Source organism: Sylvia atricapilla, chromosome 3 (assembly GCF_009819655.1).
Source record: "Sylvia atricapilla isolate bSylAtr1 chromosome 3, bSylAtr1.pri, whole genome shotgun sequence".
NCBI classification, from domain to species: domain Eukaryota; kingdom Metazoa; phylum Chordata; class Aves; order Passeriformes; family Sylviidae; genus Sylvia; species Sylvia atricapilla.
In genome coordinates this window covers 98,526,801-98,546,382 of record NC_089142.1, presented here as the reverse complement: position 1 = coordinate 98,546,382, position 19,582 = coordinate 98,526,801, and the positions used below count along the sequence as shown (strand labels likewise).

The following is a 19,582-nucleotide window of genomic DNA, read 5'->3' as shown; positions in this document are numbered from 1 at the left end:
CAGAACTGATAATAATTTCAATTCCAGGCTGTTCACTAAAGTCTGTCATTCAGTATCAGCAGTAAAACATTTCCTTTGCCCACAGCACCAAGCATCTCAAAAAAGGCAAACACTGACTGCCAATACAAAGTTCATATTTGATCTTGCTTATATACTTTAGAAAAACAGTTGGAACCTAGCCTTGAGGTGAAAGTAGCAGGTCTGCATTTTCCTAGAATACATTTTTTTCTTTCCCTTTTGCAAGGTATAGAACATTCTAAGAAGTGGAAGGATTTGCTAACTTCTTTGGAAGCCATCTGCTTTACTCTCACAACTGCAATTCAATGCTCTCCTTCGTTCAGTTTTGGAGTCTTTGGGAGCCGACAGAATTTGGAACTCTTGACCTTTCCAGCACTTCACTTGAGGAAATTTCCACTTGCCACTCCTATGATTTGCTCTGCCCCCATCCCTTTTAATACCATCACTGGAAAAACAACACCAAAAACATGATTGGAAACATCACTTATGTTTATTTAAGTGCCCCACGTAGAGCATAAAAATATAGCAGAACTCGGCTGAGGTTTTATCCAGGTCAAATTCCCTTCCTGCGGCCGGGGATCCAGTACGAAGCTGGGTTTACCACCGCAGCCGTTTCCCGGAGAGTGCCAAACTCTGGATTTAGATCCTCGTTAGATTTTACAGCACGGGACGAGCACCCTTTGAAAATCCCTCTTAAGAGCTGCTCCTTTCGTTCCTCCCCCTGGCTACTGAGGGAGTCGGAGAGCCCCGACGCCTGAGCCGAGTGCTGAAACGTGCCCGTGGTGCGGCGCGGCCTCCAGCCTGTGGCACCCGCCGCCATCGCCGCCCGCTTTCCCCGGCCGCCCGCATCCCGCTCCCGCATCCCGCATCCCGCTCCCGCTCCCGCATCCCGCTCCCGCATCCCGCTCCCGCCGCGCATTCCCGGTCCCGCCCGGCCGCGGCCGGGGGCGTGGTCGGCGGGGCGGAGCGGGAGCATGCTGACCGCCCATTGGCCGGAGTGATAGGAAGGGGCGTGGCTTTCCCGCGTGGGCGGGGCCTGGGCCTCGCCGGGCTGCGTGCGCTGCGGGCGGGCGCGGGAGGCCCGTGGAGCAGGTAGGGCTGGGGCGGCTGGCGCTGCCCGGCGCTCTCCGGGTGCGTTCCCGGCGCTTTCCCTGCGTTCCCCCTGCGCTCTCCCGGCGCTTCCCATTCTCCCTCGGCGCGCGGTGGGGGGCGGGGTGGCGGTGCAGGGGCCGCCGCAGCGGGCGGGCCTGGACTCCCCGCTCCCGGCTGCGGCACACGGCCGGGGGGACAGCGCGGCCCGGGGCGGTGTCACCGTGTGTCCGCGCCGCGGCCCGGAGCCCCCCGGCTCTGGGAGGGTCCGCTCCGGTAGCGCTCCGTGGGAGCGGGGTTCGCCCGTGTGCCGGGGAGGTGTTCGGGGGAGCTCTGGGCGAGCGGAGACTGCCCGGACCTGAGCTCCCTGCAGCCTCCAGCTTCTCACAGCGCCTGTCCGGTGCGGGGCACGAAGGTGCGGGTCTGGAGCATCTTTGTCGTGAGGAGACACTGCGGGAGCTGGGCCTCCGTAGTCTGGAGAAAACAGACGAGTTCTCATTAATGCATATAAATATCTCGAGGGCAGGTGCCAAGGGGATGGTGCCAGACTTTTCTCAGTGGTGCCCAGTGTTAGGCCGAGGAGCAATGTCTAAACTAAAACACAAGGAGTTCCACCTCAGGAAGAATTTTACATTGAGGGTGGCAGAGCCCTGGCACAGCTGCCCAGGGACATTGTGGAGTGTCCCTCCCTGGTGACATTCCGACCCCACCTGAACACGCTCCTGTGTCACCTGCTCCAGGTGACCCTGCCTTGGCGGGGGGTTGGTCTGGATGATTTCCAGAGGTCCCTTCCAGCCCTGACAATTCAGTGAATCTGTGATTGTGTGAAAACGTTGCTATTTTGCAGGAGGGTCCTGCACACCACCCAAGTCTCATGTCTACCATTCGTGCTGTAAATGTTCTGTAGTGGAAGGTGGTGTATGTGCAAGAAACTTGTTCTCTGAACCTAATTTTTCGTGAGCACATCTAAGTACATGATAAGGAGTCTATTATACATAGTTATCAAAAATAGCATCACATTTGTGACCGGTTCAGCTATCAAAGCCCAGCACAGCTGTATGTTGTTGCTTGAAATGCTTTAGTTCTTGCAGCACTTGCAGGAAAGCTTTGTGCTTTAACACAAACGACAAACCTGAGTACATGAAAAAGTTGGAGCCTCTATTATAGAACTTTTTTTTTGTATGTATATGCAGAGCTACCACGCATTCCTGTGTATGTGTGTGTGATATCAGGATACCTGTAGGTGCTGTTCAATTTTGTCAATGAAAGGGCATGTGCATCTGATGACCTTTTGAAGATTCTTCTTATGATATTTCTGTTTTTTTCATTTGCAGATTTAATTCAGTTGGAAGAACGTATGGCTGGCAAATAGTAAGTATGATACTCTGCTCTGCTAAACTATGCTCAGTGGTAGTTTGACAATGCTGTGAACAGAAAAAAATCTGTCCTTTCTTTCATATAATTTCTCTAACAGTTTCTGCTCTTGACTCTTTTACTAATGCAGGAAAGTCACTGCTGTTTTGGAAGGCCTCCTATTCCATTGCAGGACTTTCCAGCTGAGCCTTGGTTGAAAGTATGTCTTGGGTATTGTTAATACCTCAGGCAGTTTTGGTTTTGCTTACAACAGAAATCATCATGAGGATGGCATGGGGATGTCTTTTCACTTCCTTTGAAATGGTTTTCAGTTTTCCTTTCTCTTTGCCTCTCCAGCTGTGTGTGTGTGGTGTTAGCTTGCTGGGGAGCTCTTACACCTGAGCTGGCAGCCTCTGGAGGTGGCTGTGGGTGCAGAACGTGTTGTCTTCACATTGCCTGGCTCAGTGCTGGTCGTGACATGTGCTACATTTCTAGAGCATCTCTGCAGTGTGAGGGTGTGCACGCTTCCGTTGGAGGTGTTGGCACTCCTGTGGACATGTAAATTCGTTCTTTGTGGAGTTGGGTCAGCATCTGCATTGTGGCCCTTGGGTCTTTGTGCCACCCTGCTGACAGCATGATTTGTTTCCTTGCCTGCTTTGCTTTGGCATAATACAGATGGTGTTCTTGACTCTGGCCCTGCTGAATAAGAAATGCCCTGGCTACTTGGACAGGTTGTGTTCTGTTTGGTCTGCTTTCCTGTGTGCCACAAACACTCGTTCTCGTATTAATTTTGAAATGTCTCTGTTGATTTTATGTTTTAACAATTTACGTTGTCCTACTTCACGAAGTCTCACCTTTTCCTGTTACCATCTGCTCAATCAGATAAGTTCTGGCTGCTTTTCACTGTGTTTCTTTTGTTCACTCAGTGTAGGGTGTGCAAAAAGCTTTTAATTTCTTTTGTGTCTTTTTCCAGCTTAAGAGGCTCAGCTAATATGTCTTCTATACTCATGCATATTAATTGTTTCTTTGTGCATTTCGTGAGAGCTCTGAGGTGCTGCCTGTGAGAAACTTGTGGATTCATGTGTCTTACAAAGCTTAGTTTTGTTTTGCCATAGCCTCTGAAGAAATATCAGATTGCCGCAGATTTATTTCACTGTTGCCCTTCAAAAGGAATTTAATTAAGTATTTGCAGTTTAAGGGACTTTATAGTCCCTCACACAAGAAAGCTGTTGCTGTCATCTTTATGATGACTATTAAGCCATTGAAATGTAAAATCTTAACTTTTCCTGGCTGCAAGAAAATATTAATTGAAATAATTAGAGATATTTTTGGCCTTGTTGAATAAAAGAACACATAAGCCAATGCAATTTGATAATGCTGGGGGAAAAAATAGTCTTGTCCTTCCAGTGGCCGCCTCTTTGATCTTCATGCCAGAACTTGAATTTGTACAGCTGTATAAGACTAAGGAAATAAACTAGTTGGGATAAAAATGAGAATTTTTCACGTGGACCTTTATTTCCAGCTTGAGCACAAGGTGAACTGTGTATGATGGGCAAGAAAAGGAGGCTTTAATTTATTTACTTCAAGATGAGCATCTGTAATCCACTGCTAGAATGCCTTTTATATTAGCATGTAAATTGTGAGGTCCCAAGTAGTGTGACGGATTTATTTGCTGAAATACCAGACTAAATCTACTCATATAGCTTGTTGTGTGTTAGATACAAAACCCAAAATAAGTCTTTTAGTTTTTCAGTTTTAGTTGGGTATAAATCAAATGTAATAAAAACAAACTTTCCTTGAAGCTCCATGACTTCTTGTTGTCAAGCAGGCTGGCTGAACAAGTTCCTGAGAAAAGAGCACTGTATACCAATCTCCAGAATAAAAATGTAGGTTGTTTAGTAGAAATGTTGCTTTTACCCAAGTGTTTAATAATGATCATTCAAGATGCAGGATTTCAATTTTTCACCTGTGAGATGTAGCCTCTGATGGTGCAATCATGTCTGTTTCTATTAAGAATAATGATTTTTCTGTTATTTGTTAATGAATTCACCTGATAAAATGTCTTACAAACGGTAGCCAGCTTTTCTCCGATCTTACCCTGTGAACCATAAGTAGGATGTGACTTGGGCTGGTTGTTAGATTTTGTCACTATAACTCTACAACCATTTAGTCTTGATTCTCTCTCCTAGATTGCTGTAAGGCCTGGGAAGTTGACTGGAAACAGCAGAGGGAGAAGGTTACAACACTGTGGTAAGTGTGCTATTTTAAAACATTGAGGAGAAGAGCTGGGAGAGGAGCTGATATGGAATCGTGAGTCCAGGAGTGAATCACTCGGTGATGAATTGTCTGCAGCTGTGTGTGGGAAGATGAAAGAGCTGAGGATTTAAAAAGAGGAGGCAGCAGTGGCTGGCAACATGTTCTTGCTCACGGTGAAGGGAGGGAATGTGCATGCAGAGTATGAGGGCAGGTACTTGGTGCTTCACGTTAATGCTGTGAAACACTAATCCATTTATTCCTCATTGTGTGTTTGCTAATTAGAGCATTAATATTTTCTTTACTTCTTAAGTGGGAAATTGGGGAGAAATATGATGTTTTCCATTAATTATGTGCAAGTATAGTGGTGGAAGTCAGAACTAGTAGTTGGCTAACCTTGCCACCATACTCTAAGGCCTGGGTTAATTTATTAGTTTGTGAGAATGTAAAGGCACTAATAGTTTGTTGCAAATTTTAGTCTCATTGCACATTATATCTTGCTATGGTAGAACCAATCCAAAGTATTTCCAATGAGGTTATTGATGGATTTTTTTTCCTCCTAAAGTGGCTTTCTAGAAGATGACCATAGAGGATCTCCCAGAACCTTCCTTCGAAGGAGATTGCCTCATTGAAAGAGAACGATTCTTATTCCCAAACTCTGAAACATCTGTTACTTTTTCTGTTGCTGCTGCACCAATGCCTTCAGACTGTGGTATGTACTTTAAACAGAAAATGAATTTGTGATAAATTTTAAGAAAAGCTGTCAACTGTAAATTATTTCCAGAAAAAGCTTTCTTCTTATTAAATGGATTCCCTGTAAATTTAAATGAAAGATGAAGACCCATGCTTTTTCCATTTTTCTTATTGCATACACTATAAGTTATATATTTTCATTTGTCACAGTTCTGTGCATGTGTATTTTATAAAAATACATGTTTGTATTTTTCACTTTTCAGCACAGAATTGGATATTGTGTTAAAATGTAAAATGGGAGTAAGTAAGGGACATCACATTTAAAACCTCTAGTTACACTTTTTCTTGTGCTTTCAGTATGTAAATGACGTACTAGAAGGGGATAATTCTGTTGGAAGTGTATGTATTTGTGATGGTAAGGACTGTAAAATGAGTGGTAGAAAATTATGCCAAGTATTAGTGATCAGTGTTCAGAATAATGTTTATCTTCAGTAAGTGTCTACACATGTATAAATTATAATAAAGTTTCTAACAGTAATATAATATGTTAAAATATCACCATAGGTGAGGAGCTTGACTGATAGCTATAATTACAGTGCCTTTGAATGTTGCAGATATGTCAGTAGCATCTATATACCTTAAAAATTACTCCCTCCACCTCTGTGTTTCCCATGCATTGATTTGGATAATCAGATGTATTCAGGAAGAATAAATACGTGTAATGTTCTGTCTTTGACAGACTCAGCATTCTTGAACCCATTTCGTAAGTTAGCTCAGGTTGGGGATGTAAGTGTTCCATATGATGTATTTCAGTACATGAACCTTTGTCTTTACCTGGTTTAGCCCTGTTCTCATCACTTGTCTCTCCTAACCTACTCTTAAGTACTGCCTTGATTAATTCCATTCTGCTTTCTCATCTCTCAGATAAACTTTCCATTTGCCTTCTTTAAACATTGTTTTGTTGTGGTATCTTCTAATTAACTCTATGATCTCATTGCTATTTGTTCTACCTGGTCTCTGCCTAGTCATTAAATTTAAAAAAACCCTTTTTTAGGAGATTACTGTCAGCTGTGTAACAGTAACATTGGTGAATCTGGGTAAAGGAGGTTAAACCAGGACAAAGAGAGATCCTCAGTTTTTACATTCAGTGCATTTATTTTTCCTTAATGCAGTTGAGCACTGTAGTCAATAGTTGGGAAACATAGAGGGGGGAAAAGTAATATTTTAAAGTATCTGGATGCCATTGCTATCCTTCATGGGATTCATTTCTTTAACAGATTTTCTGTAGCATTGCTTTGGTTTGCAAAGACTTCAGCTGATCACCTGTTAAGCACTTAGGGTGGTTGTTATTAATACTTGATTCAGTCTCAGATTTTTACCCTACCATGCTGATTTTAAGAGTTGATTTCTGATAGATAATTTGGATCAGGTTTGTGGCTAGAAATCTTCCTGATTAAATTAGAACTGTCAATATCATGCAAGGTCACTAATCTTGTTGCCTAGTTGTCTGTTCATAGCTTTCAGCTGTAGATCAGCTGTGGTTTATGAGGAAGGTAAATACTGGTGGATAAATCAATACATGTGTGTTGATGAATGGGATGTAGGGAAGAAGCACAATTTGTGTAGCTAGGTGCAAATAAAAATTAATTTTAAATATCAGTGAAGTTGTCCTTGTTTTTCATTCTTGTTGAATCAAGGTGATGTAGTTTGAGGAATTCTAAATAGTCAGGAAGTGAACTCTCTGCATGCTTTTATCTGTTGGTCCAATCTAGGAGTCAGGTATGCTGTTTTTGGGGAAAGGTGGGGATGATTCATCCAGGGCTGGTTTATGCCATGTCACACACCCAGATGGCTGATGGTTTTTGTTGTTTAACCTGTCTGTCCTGTCTGAGAGCCCTGAATCTGGATGTGAGCTGAGCTGTACATTTATCCAAAACCTGTTTAAAAGGCAACTCCCTGATAGCTGCAGCAGGGGTAAAAGTTCAGTGTTTGCCATGTAGACTCCGCTTCCATTCCTTCTCCTCCTAGCCATTGCTATCCAGATTCTATCATACAGTTTTCCAGAGTTAGAAGCAATTCCACAGATCTAAAATAGAGAATGTATATTGACATACACACACACCTCTGAGTAAAGTGATGTATGCTTTCATAATAAGGTGTTTTATGCACTTAGAGTTTGGGTTGCCTGAAAGAACATGAGGCTTAAAAATCTTTTTAAAAGTTGTTTGTTTGTTTTTCTGTTCTTGGTTTGTTGCCTTAATTTTTGAAGGTGTTTGTTTCCTGCAGCTGCCTCCAGCTGGGATTGATGCATTCATGAAATACTGAAAATAGCAGAGGTCATAGAATGCCTTCCTGATTAGAGTGTGTGTTTATGTAAATTGTGATGGGAGAAGAAGAAGGAAAAGATATGTTTTGTATCATGGAGAGAAATTTATGCATTTGATCCCTGAGAGATCAATATGCTTGTCTGTGCTTGGGAGCAGCTTTGAACCTGCAGCCTTTGCCTGGCTTGAACAACAGTAAACCCTTATTAGCAGAATCACTGTACATCTCTGTTACTCCTTGCCTAAATTTAAAATCACTCTTGCAGTCCCATTGTATTGGTTACTGATTCAAAGCTTTTTCAGAAGTAAAAGCAAGATGTAAGTACTAAAGGAAAAATGGAGCAGATGTTAGAGAAAAAATTTCCGAATTAATTCAGCATTCTGATTTTTCCAGTGTAATGAGTGACTCTCTCTGCTATTCTTTGCCTCTGAGTTTAAAAAACTAGTTGCATGTTAAATGTCAAGATTTTATATAAGGACTCTTTTCTTTTTTAACAGAGTTTTCCTTCTTCGATCCCAACGATGCAGCATGCCAAGAAATACTCTTTGACCCCAAAACATCAGTTTCTGAATTGTTTGCTATCTTAAGGCAATGGGTTCCACAGGTCCAGCAGAATATTGATATTATTGGGAATGAGGTGAGATACAAATGAAGATCCTTGAGTGCTCTCAGTGTTAAATACTGTGTTGACAGTGAATAAAACCAGCTCCATCAGAAGCAGAATAAATAAATGCAGATAGTTTCTGCCTTTTAACAAGTAGTGACCGATCATGCCTTGTATTCCACATGTTGTCAGGTTTTATTTGGAAAAAGAAAGATGATGGATAAAATTCAGTGTATTTGCAATAAACAATGTTTCTCCCAAGGCACTTGTGTTGAGACCCTTCACCTTGGTGTTTCAGTTTCCTACTTAGCAATAATGCCAAACTCCAGTTATAAAGTTGAAGCCTGACCTTAAGGGCAATCTTTCCTAGGCACAAAATGTGTTTTTAGTATTCTAGTTTCTAGTATTTCCATCCTACTTTATTTTTTTTTTCTTCTGGATTACAGGTTTTTCTGGACATGTGGGGAAGTATAGTGAAGATTAACCCTACCATATTATAACTGGGGGCTTCTTTCTGGGGGTGTGGGAATGGGTGAGAGATCAGAGAACAAGGGGAGAGCTTCATAAATTATGTTCCCATGCAGTTAACTGCTTAACTATTTAGCATGTGAAGTATATATTAGAAGGAGCAATATAAAGAATTTTTAAAATGTGTAAATAATGAAGGTTAATTATGATGCTATTTATTACATTAGTGTATGTTGCTCAGTTTTGCAGTTAGTTTTTTCTGGCTGACTTCTTTGTTACTAGCTCTTGCAATGAATCCAGGAGTAAATATACCTGAAATAACTTAGGAAGTGGTAGTGATGTCAGAGATGTACCAGAGCTAAAATGTGCTTATTTTCCACTTGTCTGTCAGATAATTAAAAGGGGTTGCAATGTGAATGACAGAGATGGACTGACTGATATGACCCTTCTGCATTACACTTGCAAATCAGGGGCTCATGGCATTGGTGAGTAGAAAAAACCTCATTATAGAAGTAAAACCCTAATTGACTCACATAAGCTTATCCCACTGACTCTTACAAAGTTTTTCCTTGCAATATATATGGGGTTTTTTTTAGTGTTTGGTTTTCTCTCTTCTAGTGTCCATGAGCAAGGAAGGTACAGAAATGCAGCCGTAGCCATGGGGAGCAGGCTGAGTTAGTGGTATAGGTATTACACAGAGTAGTACCAGCTTTAACAGATACTTCATGTAGCAAAGGTTGTTTCAGACTTAGGTGCAGGCTGCAAGTTTGCTGTTGCTTTTGCTGTAGGTTTCTTACACCAGGACATTTAGGCAACTGGCTGTTCTTATTTTGCTTCTTTCACCTTGTTCGTGTCAGAAGAGAGCAATTTTTGCATTATTGTTGTCATAAACACTGGAAATGAGAGCACATTTAAATCTGTTTGAACACCCCTATTAACTTTTCTGTGTTGTGTTACTTTTTTGTTGACCTGAGCTCACTTGTGCTCTGAGTCTGAGGGAAGTCTGGCATAGGTTGTCTTACCTGGTGTTGGCAGATCTGTCAACATAAAACTTCAGCATTCTGATGTGCAATTCTTTTCCTTCTATCAGATACTGAAAGTCTTGGGTTTGATGGCTGGCACAGCACTTATATTAGAGGAAAACAGATAGTGTTATTATACACTAGAGATTTCAGCCCTTTGTGGTGAAGGGCAAAGATTTCTGTATCCAATCCTAAAAAGAAAGGCATAGTAATAGTTCTGCTGTGAGCTTGAAGGGCTTAATGTACATTTTGTGTTATATGTAAACGTGTGTTTTTTCAGGTCAAATAAATAAATCAATCACTAATGCATACTTTACAAAAATTAACCTGCAGGTGATGTTGAAACTGCTGTGAAATTTGCAACACAGCTGATTGATTTGGGTGCTGACAGCAGCTTACGCAGCCGCTGGACCAATATGAATGCCTTGCATTATGCTGCCTACTTTGATGTTCCAGAGCTGATCAGTGTTATTTTGAAAAATGCAAAGCCCAAAGGTAGGCATTGTGACCTTTGTTTCATGTAGTTGTCCATATTTTGTAGATCCTAAGCTGATGTATAGAGGTCTATGGTGTTCATTTGTCTATTATGCATCAATAGGCATCAATAATTTTTTTATTCAGCCTCATTGGTTCATTTTTCTCTTAACTTATTTTTTAGTGGTTGTTTTTAAACTTGATCTTTGTACAAGACAATAGAAGTTTCAAATAGACTGGAATGCAAACAGGTTGTTGAGAACTAAGAGAATGTTTGCAGAAAACCAAAGATAGATGTATTCTAGTAAATCTTGTGGTTTTTAAGGTTAACCTAAACATTGAGAAGTATCTCTGAAATGCAGGGAGAAGGTTAAAGGAGTAGTGGGGATTTGGCAGTTGCATGTGGCAAACCTGTGACTGAGGCAATTTTGACATGTTGGTTTTTCTCATTTCTCAGCTATGTAGAAGGTCCTGTTTAAGGAACAATTTGACTTTAGTGTTTAGCATAAATAGGTAATACCTTTTGGAATGATACTGTGAAGGACTGATAATTGCAGCCCTATTTATACTAATGCAGATGGAAATATAAACGTGGTTCTGAACCAGAACTGTTTGTTTCTAATTTGGTCAGGGCAGGAAAACCAGTAAGCAACTTTATCACTAAAATTGTACAAATGTGAATTTGTTCTACTGAATATCCTTCTGATTATGCCAATTTGCAGAAGGATTTTTTAATCTAGGGACTGTGTCTTAGCAATTTGAAACGCTGGTAGGCTTTTGGAGTACCCAAGGCTTGCTTACCACATCTTGAATCCCAGTGGAGGTAGTTGTTAAGCAGTGCTGTTGTGGTGTGACTTGCTTGGGAGGTGGCAAGTGTGGGTTGGAAACAAAAGACAAAATCAGACTGCACAGTAGTTAAATCCACATCACATTTCAGTAGCCTGGTCTCCATAATTTGCATCAGCAGTTAAAGTCTCCTTTCAGACCTTATTTCCATTTGGTGTTCTCCTCCTGTGCAGTTCCTGCAGAAGGGGTGAGACTTTGCTCAGATTTCCAAGGAAACCACTCTGGTTAAATGTCTTGGCATTTGGCAGTTCTTGGATAAGCAGCTGATGTTTTTTATCTCAGGAAATACATAAAATTTTTTGCCCTGTGACATGGGAACAATGGATAGTCTGACTCAATAGAATAATTTTAGGTCCATACTTCATCAGGCAGTTTGCAGAGAAGGAAGAACATACGTAGAAGGCAAACATGCTTGGATGGATCCATACTGAACTGGAGAAAAAATGGTTGTTAATATATAAATAACTTCAAGACAGTGGTGTGCTGACTCTGAGACACTCATTGTGAAGCACAGGTGTTTCCTTTTGATTTACTGCTAAACTGCCTTCCTCATGATGCTCTCTAGTTAAATTCTTCATACAGATTTACTCCTCAGCTGTTACAGGAGAGAGCTAGTTTGATCCTGGATTTTTGAAGGTTTTAAACACAAAAATTGTATATTATTTTCCTCTAGATAGTTTGGGGGTAGTTACTAGGTAACATTGGACACTTGCCTTTCTGTCACCTTTACCATGCCCACTTAGATCAAAACTGTCAGAGAACTGTTCAGAAAATTTAAGCATGAAGATTGCAAATCTGAGGAAGTCACACAGTCTAACTCAAAAAACAAAACCACACATCAGTTGTTTTTCAAAATAAGAATATATGCAACTGTTTCTGGCTCAGTAGCTGATGCTGCTGACCAGTATTTCTGCAAATTGGTTCCTGTGTGTGTAGAAAATTTTGGCTCTATTCCATGGAAGTTTCAATGGCTGTATATAGCTCCTCAGCTTCTAGCTGGTTTTAAACTGGTAATGTTTTCTGACCTTTGGTATATAAAGGGTACATCTGCATTTGTAGTTCTCATTATGACTGAGGCATATGAATGCCTTTTTTCATGTTTGCGTTCAATCAGTGCAATTGTAAAACTGTTAAATTCTGATTGTAAACTTGTTACCTTTGATCTTTATAAAATCGAGTCAATTTTATTAGTATGTATGAACTTAGAATGTCTATATAGACATATATAACTGTGTATCTTCTATATATGTTGATGTTGTCGTTGTTCATTTAGTGTAACTATATAAGGATGTTGATGCAGTTGGGATATACTTTGTTTAAGGCATTGTGAGAAGGGCTAGTGTTTTTTGGGATGGAGACTGCTGCTGGAAAATACAAGCAGACTCTTCCAGCCCTGAGGTGGAAAGTTTTATCTTCCTCACTGGTATTTCAAATTGGAATATGATTGCTAATACTTGTGGTCTTTTGCTTTGTGTATTAAATCAGCTGGCATTTTTAATTAACAATCTTATACCTAATTGACTCAAAATGACATCTCTCTTGTGTAATTTAAGAGAGGAGCCTCTGACTAGACAGACATTTAAACTCCAATCTTCTAGAGCAGTAATAACTTCATAGCAGATTCAAAGATATATTGGGAACAACTGATAGAAATATATATTGTGCTAAATCATTTCCAGTCAAATGCAGTACTCCATTTTCCAAACTACCAGTGTGAGACCCTTCAGAGTGCAATTCTTCGAAAACAAAGAAATTATAACAGTCACCAGCTCTTGCTTTATTCTTGGCCATTAGTAATTAAGTCAGTTTAAAGCAGCTGTATAATCAGTTTTCCCTTGCCATAATGCCTGCTCACAAAGGAGAACAACTGGTTAAAGTTGCATCTCATTTTAATGTTTGACACCTAGAAGCAATAAAATATAACTGTTTCTGAAACATTAAAACATTAATTCACTTGCAAACCTGAAGTTACTCACTTGTTAATCTTGGCGCAGTAGATTTGGCATCCTGAATGGCAGCAACTTTGCAGTTAAGCCATCAGTATTAAAAAATGAGTGACAGTATGTGCTCATCTTTTAGTTTGGTTCATGGTATGAATAAACAGATGTAAATAAGTTTGATATTCTGTGTAGAATTACTTCTCGTATGCATTTGGTGCATAAATGATGGTGTGTCTGTGTAAATGCTGACATAAACTGTAAAAATGAATGTCCTCACAAGGAATCTGTAGGGGAAAATGTTCATGTAACAGACTTGCATACCTCACATGTGCTGTTTAATTGCAGATGTGGATGCCACCTGTAGTGATTTTGATTTTGGAACAGCTTTGCATATTGCTGCATTTAACCTATGCACAGGAGCTGTCAAGTGTTTACTGGAACATGGAGCAAATCCTGCCTTTAGGGTAAGGAGTTAGGTTGTAGATACACTAGAAGGTGAAAAAGGTACCTGGAAAAACCAAACAGGATTTTGATTAGCTAAAAGTGTGCTACGTGGAGTGAGAGTGCCTCAGAAAAAGATCTGTGCAACTCATAGTGGATGATTCTGTGTGCTTTATTGTTAAGTCTGCTCAAGTGTTGGAAGTTTATATTTTTATGTCATGGTCTAGTTCATTAGTTCAAATAACTTTCAAGAGGTTTTTCTGTTTGTTGTCCAAGCTTTCATTTATTAATATTCCTGGGTGTCTTACAGCAGCTGACTCCCCATGGCAGTGGGGGATCTTTTCAGAAATGGAGGAGTGTAATTTTTGCCCTCCAGAAATGCAGTGTTGTGCTTAGCAGTGAGCCTGGTGTTAGCATGAGTAACTGAGAATGCATACACATCACCTGCTCTGCTTAGTAACCTAATAATAGGCATAGGTTATAGTGCAAAGTGTTGCTGTATGTATCTAGCCACAGTCTTGGGTTTTGACTGAGTTTTGTGTTTGATTTGGGTGTTCATTGTTTTGTGTGGGGGTCTTTTTGTTGTTTTTTGGGGGGGAAGGACTTGGAAGGTTTTCTTATTTTAGCAAAACCAGTATCTCAGTTCTCCATTTTTAAATGCAGGGGGTTATTTGAAATGAGAAGTCATAGTTGTTTTAAGGGTACTCAAAATTATTATTTTATGTAGCACTGTTGGTGTGAAATCTTCTGGAATATTATTGTCCATATAGTTAATGATATTCAGTCTAGATCTCTTTAAAAATAGTGGGTTTCTTCTTTGTCTCTTTATGCAGTGTGCATGAACGTGTCTCAAGTTCTCTGGCAGCTGTATGTTTAGGATTGTGTTGTCACAGGGAATGCTGCTTTGTAGTTGCACAAGCATTCTGAGCTGGCAGAGGTGGCTGTGCCCTTGAGAAGGGAAGTCCTGGGCTTTCCCTGAGCTTCCACTTTGCTTTCTTGCCACTGTTCTGCCCCTGCTTTTTGTTGGCACAAAGCTTTGCAGGGCACCTGGTGGGCAGAATTCTGGGACTGTGACCAAAATAATCTCTAATGTGGTGACTACAAACTCAAACTCCACACTCGACTTTAACCCAGCTGTATCCTGTTTTTAAGGTAGTGTGACTTTTACTTAGAGTGATTGGAGATTTTTAAGGAATGGTGGGTGTTGAATTGCTCAAACCTGCAATAAAGTTTTGACTAGAGACAGTGTGTAGAGTTTGATTATTTGGGAACAGGAGTGTAAATTCAGAGTAGGGTTTACACTTTCCTAGCTTTGAGATAGATTGAGAGGGGGCTCAGGAAACGTTGAATTTCTAGTCTATTTTGAAGGGACCCAAACAAATACAGTCTTACACTGCCTCATTCCTTCTGGTAATGCCTGAGTCTAGGGGCCCAGTTGAGACAAATTTGGAAGAGCGAGGTGGTTATTTTCCTGCAAACGTTGTGAAAATGGGCAGACAGCCAAAGCTCCACACCAATGGCTTTGCTGAAGACTGTAGGTAGAGCTGTCCCTGCAGCAGCCTGACAGTACCTGCTGTCTGGGCAACTGGCCTGGAGTTAACTCCAGGGGAGCTGGCACTCCAACAACTTGCCCTGTCACATAGGACATGCAGGGAATCACAGTCACAGCTCTCTGGGAATGGGATGTGTTTGGAAAGGACTCTGTCCTTCATCCATCTCTTGTAGGATAGATACAGATCTTGTGCCTAGATAAAGCTGAACAGATTTATTCAGGTGCTTTTGTGAGCCATCACATTTGCCTATTCTATACATGCAACGTACATTAATTAAATTCCCTCTTGCATTTGGAATAAGCCTCACCAAGGAGATAGATACATGCTGGGTAAAGATAGATTCTTTGGGAGGAGTTGGCATTTTGGTATTGGCAGTACAGACCAGAAGTCTGTTGCTTTCCTGACGCTGTTCAGGTACACAGATACACACACAAGTGTTTTGTTTCAGGTCTTCTGAGTAGTAAGAATGTTCTTAAATTTGAAAATGTTAGTTTCTTTTCAGTTTCAAAAATGAAATGCTGTACATTCTACCTGATCCATCTATGGATGTTTTGGCATTCTTATTTGAAAATGTGGATTTTTTTTTCATATATTTTAGTATATATTTCATAAATATATTTAATATATTATTCTATTATGTTCTAGGAAAAATGTCTAATAAGGAGGATTAAAGACTTCGTAAAATGCTCAGATTTATCTTGTAACAATATTAAATCCTGTGCTGTTTTACATTTCTACAGAATGACAAAGGGCAGATTCCAGCAGATGTGGTTCCTGATCCAGTAGATATGCCACTGGAAATGGCAGATGCAGCAGCCAGTGCAAAGGAAATCAAGCAGATCCTGCTGGATGCAGTGCCTCTCTCGTGTGACATCTCCAAAGCCATGATTCCAACCTACGACCACGTCACAGGCAGGGCCATGCTTTTATCACTTGGCCTGAAGCTGGGAGATCGTGTTGTTATTGCAGGACAGAAGGTATGGCCACCAACCTGGTACTACTCTCATAATTCCTGAAGAGTCCATTTATTTACCACTTCGGAGACACCTCAAATTAAAGGTCTGAAATGCTTTCTGGAAGGTGTGATCTCTGGATGGCAGCAAGGAATGGGTTACAGAAAGTAATAAGCTGAAGAGTTGTGTGATAAAGTCATTATTATGAAAAGCAGTTTTGACAGGCATAAGCTGCATTTTCTGTCTTTAAATTATTTTTAACTGTCTCCTATAATACATCAGCGTGGCTCAGCTTTTATTAACATTTTTGGTGTCACATTAAAGTGATGGTAAAATTCACAAATTACTTTGTGAGTTGTCCAGCTTTGTTAGGAGTGTGCATTTGTGAAGTACTCCTGATAGTTTCCAGAAGGCAGGGAAAAACCTTCAGTTCTGCTTAGCCTACAGTAACCCAATTTCAATGGTGCAATGCAGCTAAAATCCTTGAAGCAGTGCTGTGCCAACAGAGTTGTTTCATGGTTCTGTGGAAGTACAAGGATGTAGCTAATAGAGGTCCAGCTCAAATGTGAATGGCTTTTTAGAAGCTACCATGATCGCCACCTTTCTAAAAATATATTTGAAAACTGTAACATTAATATTGCATTCAGTATTCAGGCTTTTTATTTGCTCTGATAGCAGGGCATCTAAGTGCTAGAACTCTTTTAAAGAAGTACTTTTTTCCTGGTAAATATTGAAAGCATTTGTGAGCAAAATTAGATATTTGAAGAGCTTTCACTTTAATAGCTTTCCTAATATAACTTCCGATTTGTAACTGTCACAACTGAAATGTTTTAAATGTTTAAAGCAAGAGTGTGAAGCAGCTTCCATTGTGTATTTTAATTGGTGTATTCTTGAAATTGGGTCAGGGAAAGTGAAGGAATCACTAGCTATGCAGAAGGCATTTTAACTAAAGTATGTACAGAAAGCCACTTATTCTTTAAGGACAGAAGTTTATCAGAAATCACAGTGGCAGCAAGGGAAGATAATGTAAGTGCAAGTTAATGGAGGCTTTAGAGCAAGAAAGTGATGAAATTGGTGTGCTTGTGTATCTTTCCTCTAAGTGAGGCCCACAGAATGGTTTGTGCTGTGATGTGCTCACTGTGCATGGATAGAGCTGCCTGCATTTGGTTACTGTTATTCTTCTAATTGGTTGTGCTGTCGCAGTGCTTCTTAAGAAGTTGTTGGAAGCTGTTTTTGCGCTGCCCAAGGCCAGCAGGGCTTTGCAGGGAGCTTGTTTTTCTTTAAGGGAGCCAAATCTGTTTTAAAGCAGGTGGGAAGAAGGAATATCATTGTGCTTTTTGAACTTCCGTTTCCACAGCAGCTTTCCTCCCTTCCTTCCTTTGTGTGCGAGGAGCTGTTGTGCAGTACTCCCACATTGCTTCCCACCCTCTTCTCCATCTGCCTGAAGGGAGAAGTTGTTCTCAGCCCTGCCTTCCCCTCCCCCTCGATACTCCTGAATTCCTGCAGGGTGGAGCAAAAGTGAAAACAGGATGATGAAAATGGTGCCCCATTTTTAGCCTTCTGCTGGATCAGTTCTCACTGTGGAATATGGAAGCTGGGATGAGGGCACTTGGAACAGCAGCATTTTTTGAGCTATATTTACAGGTTCCTGTTGTCTTTCCTGCTTCTGCAGTCTCCTAGTGTCAGCTTTAATGAAGCTTGAAAGCCAAGCACAAGCATAGATGCCAGAGGGAGAATGGATTCCTCTCTCGACTCCTACTGCTGTCATTCCGGTTGTCTTACAGAGTAGGAAGCTATGTAAGCAGGTGTTTATGTATGTGATTTGGAGCCCCACAGCTCCACCAGCTCCTGCTTTGCTAGACTGAGTGTTCATTTGGATCACATCTGATGAAATGGGACTGCAGGGAAATCAGCAGCTGGGAGAAAAACCCTCCTGCCCTGTCTGATGTGAGAGATCTGCTGCTCATAGCTTGCACAGGTCCTAGGGCAGAATTGGAGTGCCAGTTTTGCCGTCTCCCACCTCTGGTTTAGTGGCTGATCTCTCTGCTCACTGAGTGTCCCTAGCTGGTGCCTGGAAAGTGAGTGGAGGAGTTGTAGGAATCTGTGGGGCTGCTTGGCCGAACTTCGCCTGGCTGAATTTGATCTTTGTGTTGGTAGCTAAAAGGTCTCAGTCTAGAGTAGTGTCACCTACCTGCCTATAACAATCAAATTTAAAGGAGATCTTCAGCGTAAGAGAAGAGGCTCTGGGTCATGCTTATTTCTTTATAGACACTAGGAAAGAGTAGCTGGAAGGTTTGATAGTTAAAAAAAAGCTTCTGTCTGTTTACTCTCTGAGGATTCAATTTAACAGTGGAGTCATAGTGTAAAATGAACTAATAAATATTAGGGTCACATGAGATGAAGAAAACTAAGGAACTGAAAGATTGAAGTTTTTTTGTTACTAAAACTAATTTAAAAATCAAATATAAAAAGGAATTTAAATCAATGTTAAATGCATCTCTTGTAGTTATTCCTCCCGTTTGGTTGAAGTGTGTGAGCTTATAATGTATATTTGCAGAGAATGAGGTCCACCAGCAAGATTGGTCTGTCTTGATACTCTTCACATGCTTATCTGTTTGGAGTTTATAGTATACACTGGAGCAACAGCAAATGTTTAAAACATCTGCTGGCTTTTAAAATTTTGTTAATTCATAAGGTGGGAATAGAAGACTTAAGAATCTTTTCCAAAGAAAAAATTAATTATGTTCTGAAGTTTACCTTTGAACCTTTGCTATATATATATATATTTTTATATATATGTATGTATGTATTTATGTACACACACTGATTTGTCTAATCAAATGTTTCTATGGAACTTTCAGTTCAGGAAGATACCTAGTCCTCATCCTGGAATTTTTGTTGTATAAACAGTGAAAGTAAAACCTCTCATTGAGTATGTGCTCCTGTACCTTGCTGACCTTGAGCTGTGTTTACAGTGGTTCTTACTGTCCAGTTCTTTTCTGTTGTGACATCTGTCCATAACCATGGCTGCTGTTTAATGCAAAATATACACAGAAGGACTAAGACCTTCTGGAAAATATCTGGGGTTGAAAGGTAGGAATGGGAATAAGTGAGAGAAATGATGTTTACATTTTTGTGATGGAAAAGCTTGGAGAAGACTTGCTGTTTCTTTCATAACTGATACTATTTTCTCGTGAGCAGTATTTGTTTAACAAGTTCATTCTATGTTGATGCTTTTCCTCTTAGGTTGGTACCTTAAGATTTTGTGGCACAACTGAATTTGCCAGTGGCCAGTGGGCTGGTGTAGAGCTGGATGAACCAGAAGGAAAGAACAATGGAAGTGTTGGAAGAGTCCAGTACTTCAAGTGTGCACCAAAACGTGGTATAGTCTTTATTTTCTTCTGTCTTCGGTTTTTTAAACCCCCAAATTTTAAAGAGTGCTGGAAGATATGAACCATTTAGGAGGATAAAAACAGGTAGCAGATTCTGTTGCTTTTCTTTGTAGTGCTTTGTTTGATTTAGTTGTTTAGCTGGTCCTAAAGTTTTGGCT

General features: G+C 40.6%; 1 protein-coding gene across 3 annotated transcripts in view; it reads left to right on the top strand.

Moving 5' to 3' along the window:
- Positions 1 to 2,432: 2,432 nt before the first annotated feature.
- The window catches only part of CLIP4 (CAP-Gly domain containing linker protein family member 4), a 29,117-nt gene continuing 11,967 nt past the window's right edge, over positions 2,433 to 19,582 (top strand). Inside the window, exons 1-9 of one of the 3 annotated variants that reach the window (XM_066316336.1) lie at positions 2,433 to 2,478; positions 4,650 to 4,710; positions 5,279 to 5,425; positions 8,229 to 8,368; positions 9,195 to 9,288; positions 10,159 to 10,320; positions 13,431 to 13,549; positions 15,820 to 16,056; positions 19,279 to 19,414. In XM_066316336.1, coding sequence (XP_066172433.1) covers positions 5,293 to 5,425; positions 8,229 to 8,368; positions 9,195 to 9,288; positions 10,159 to 10,320; positions 13,431 to 13,549; positions 15,820 to 16,056; positions 19,279 to 19,414 — 1,021 coding nt within the window. In that variant the 5' untranslated portion in view covers positions 2,433 to 2,478; positions 4,650 to 4,710; positions 5,279 to 5,292. Of the gene's footprint in view, positions 2,479 to 2,665; positions 2,681 to 4,649; positions 4,771 to 5,278; positions 5,426 to 8,228; positions 8,369 to 9,194; positions 9,289 to 10,158; positions 10,321 to 13,430; positions 13,550 to 15,819; positions 16,057 to 19,278; positions 19,415 to 19,582 lie in introns of those variants that run through there. The other 2 variants (XM_066316333.1, XM_066316334.1) reach the window with 2 other exon arrangements.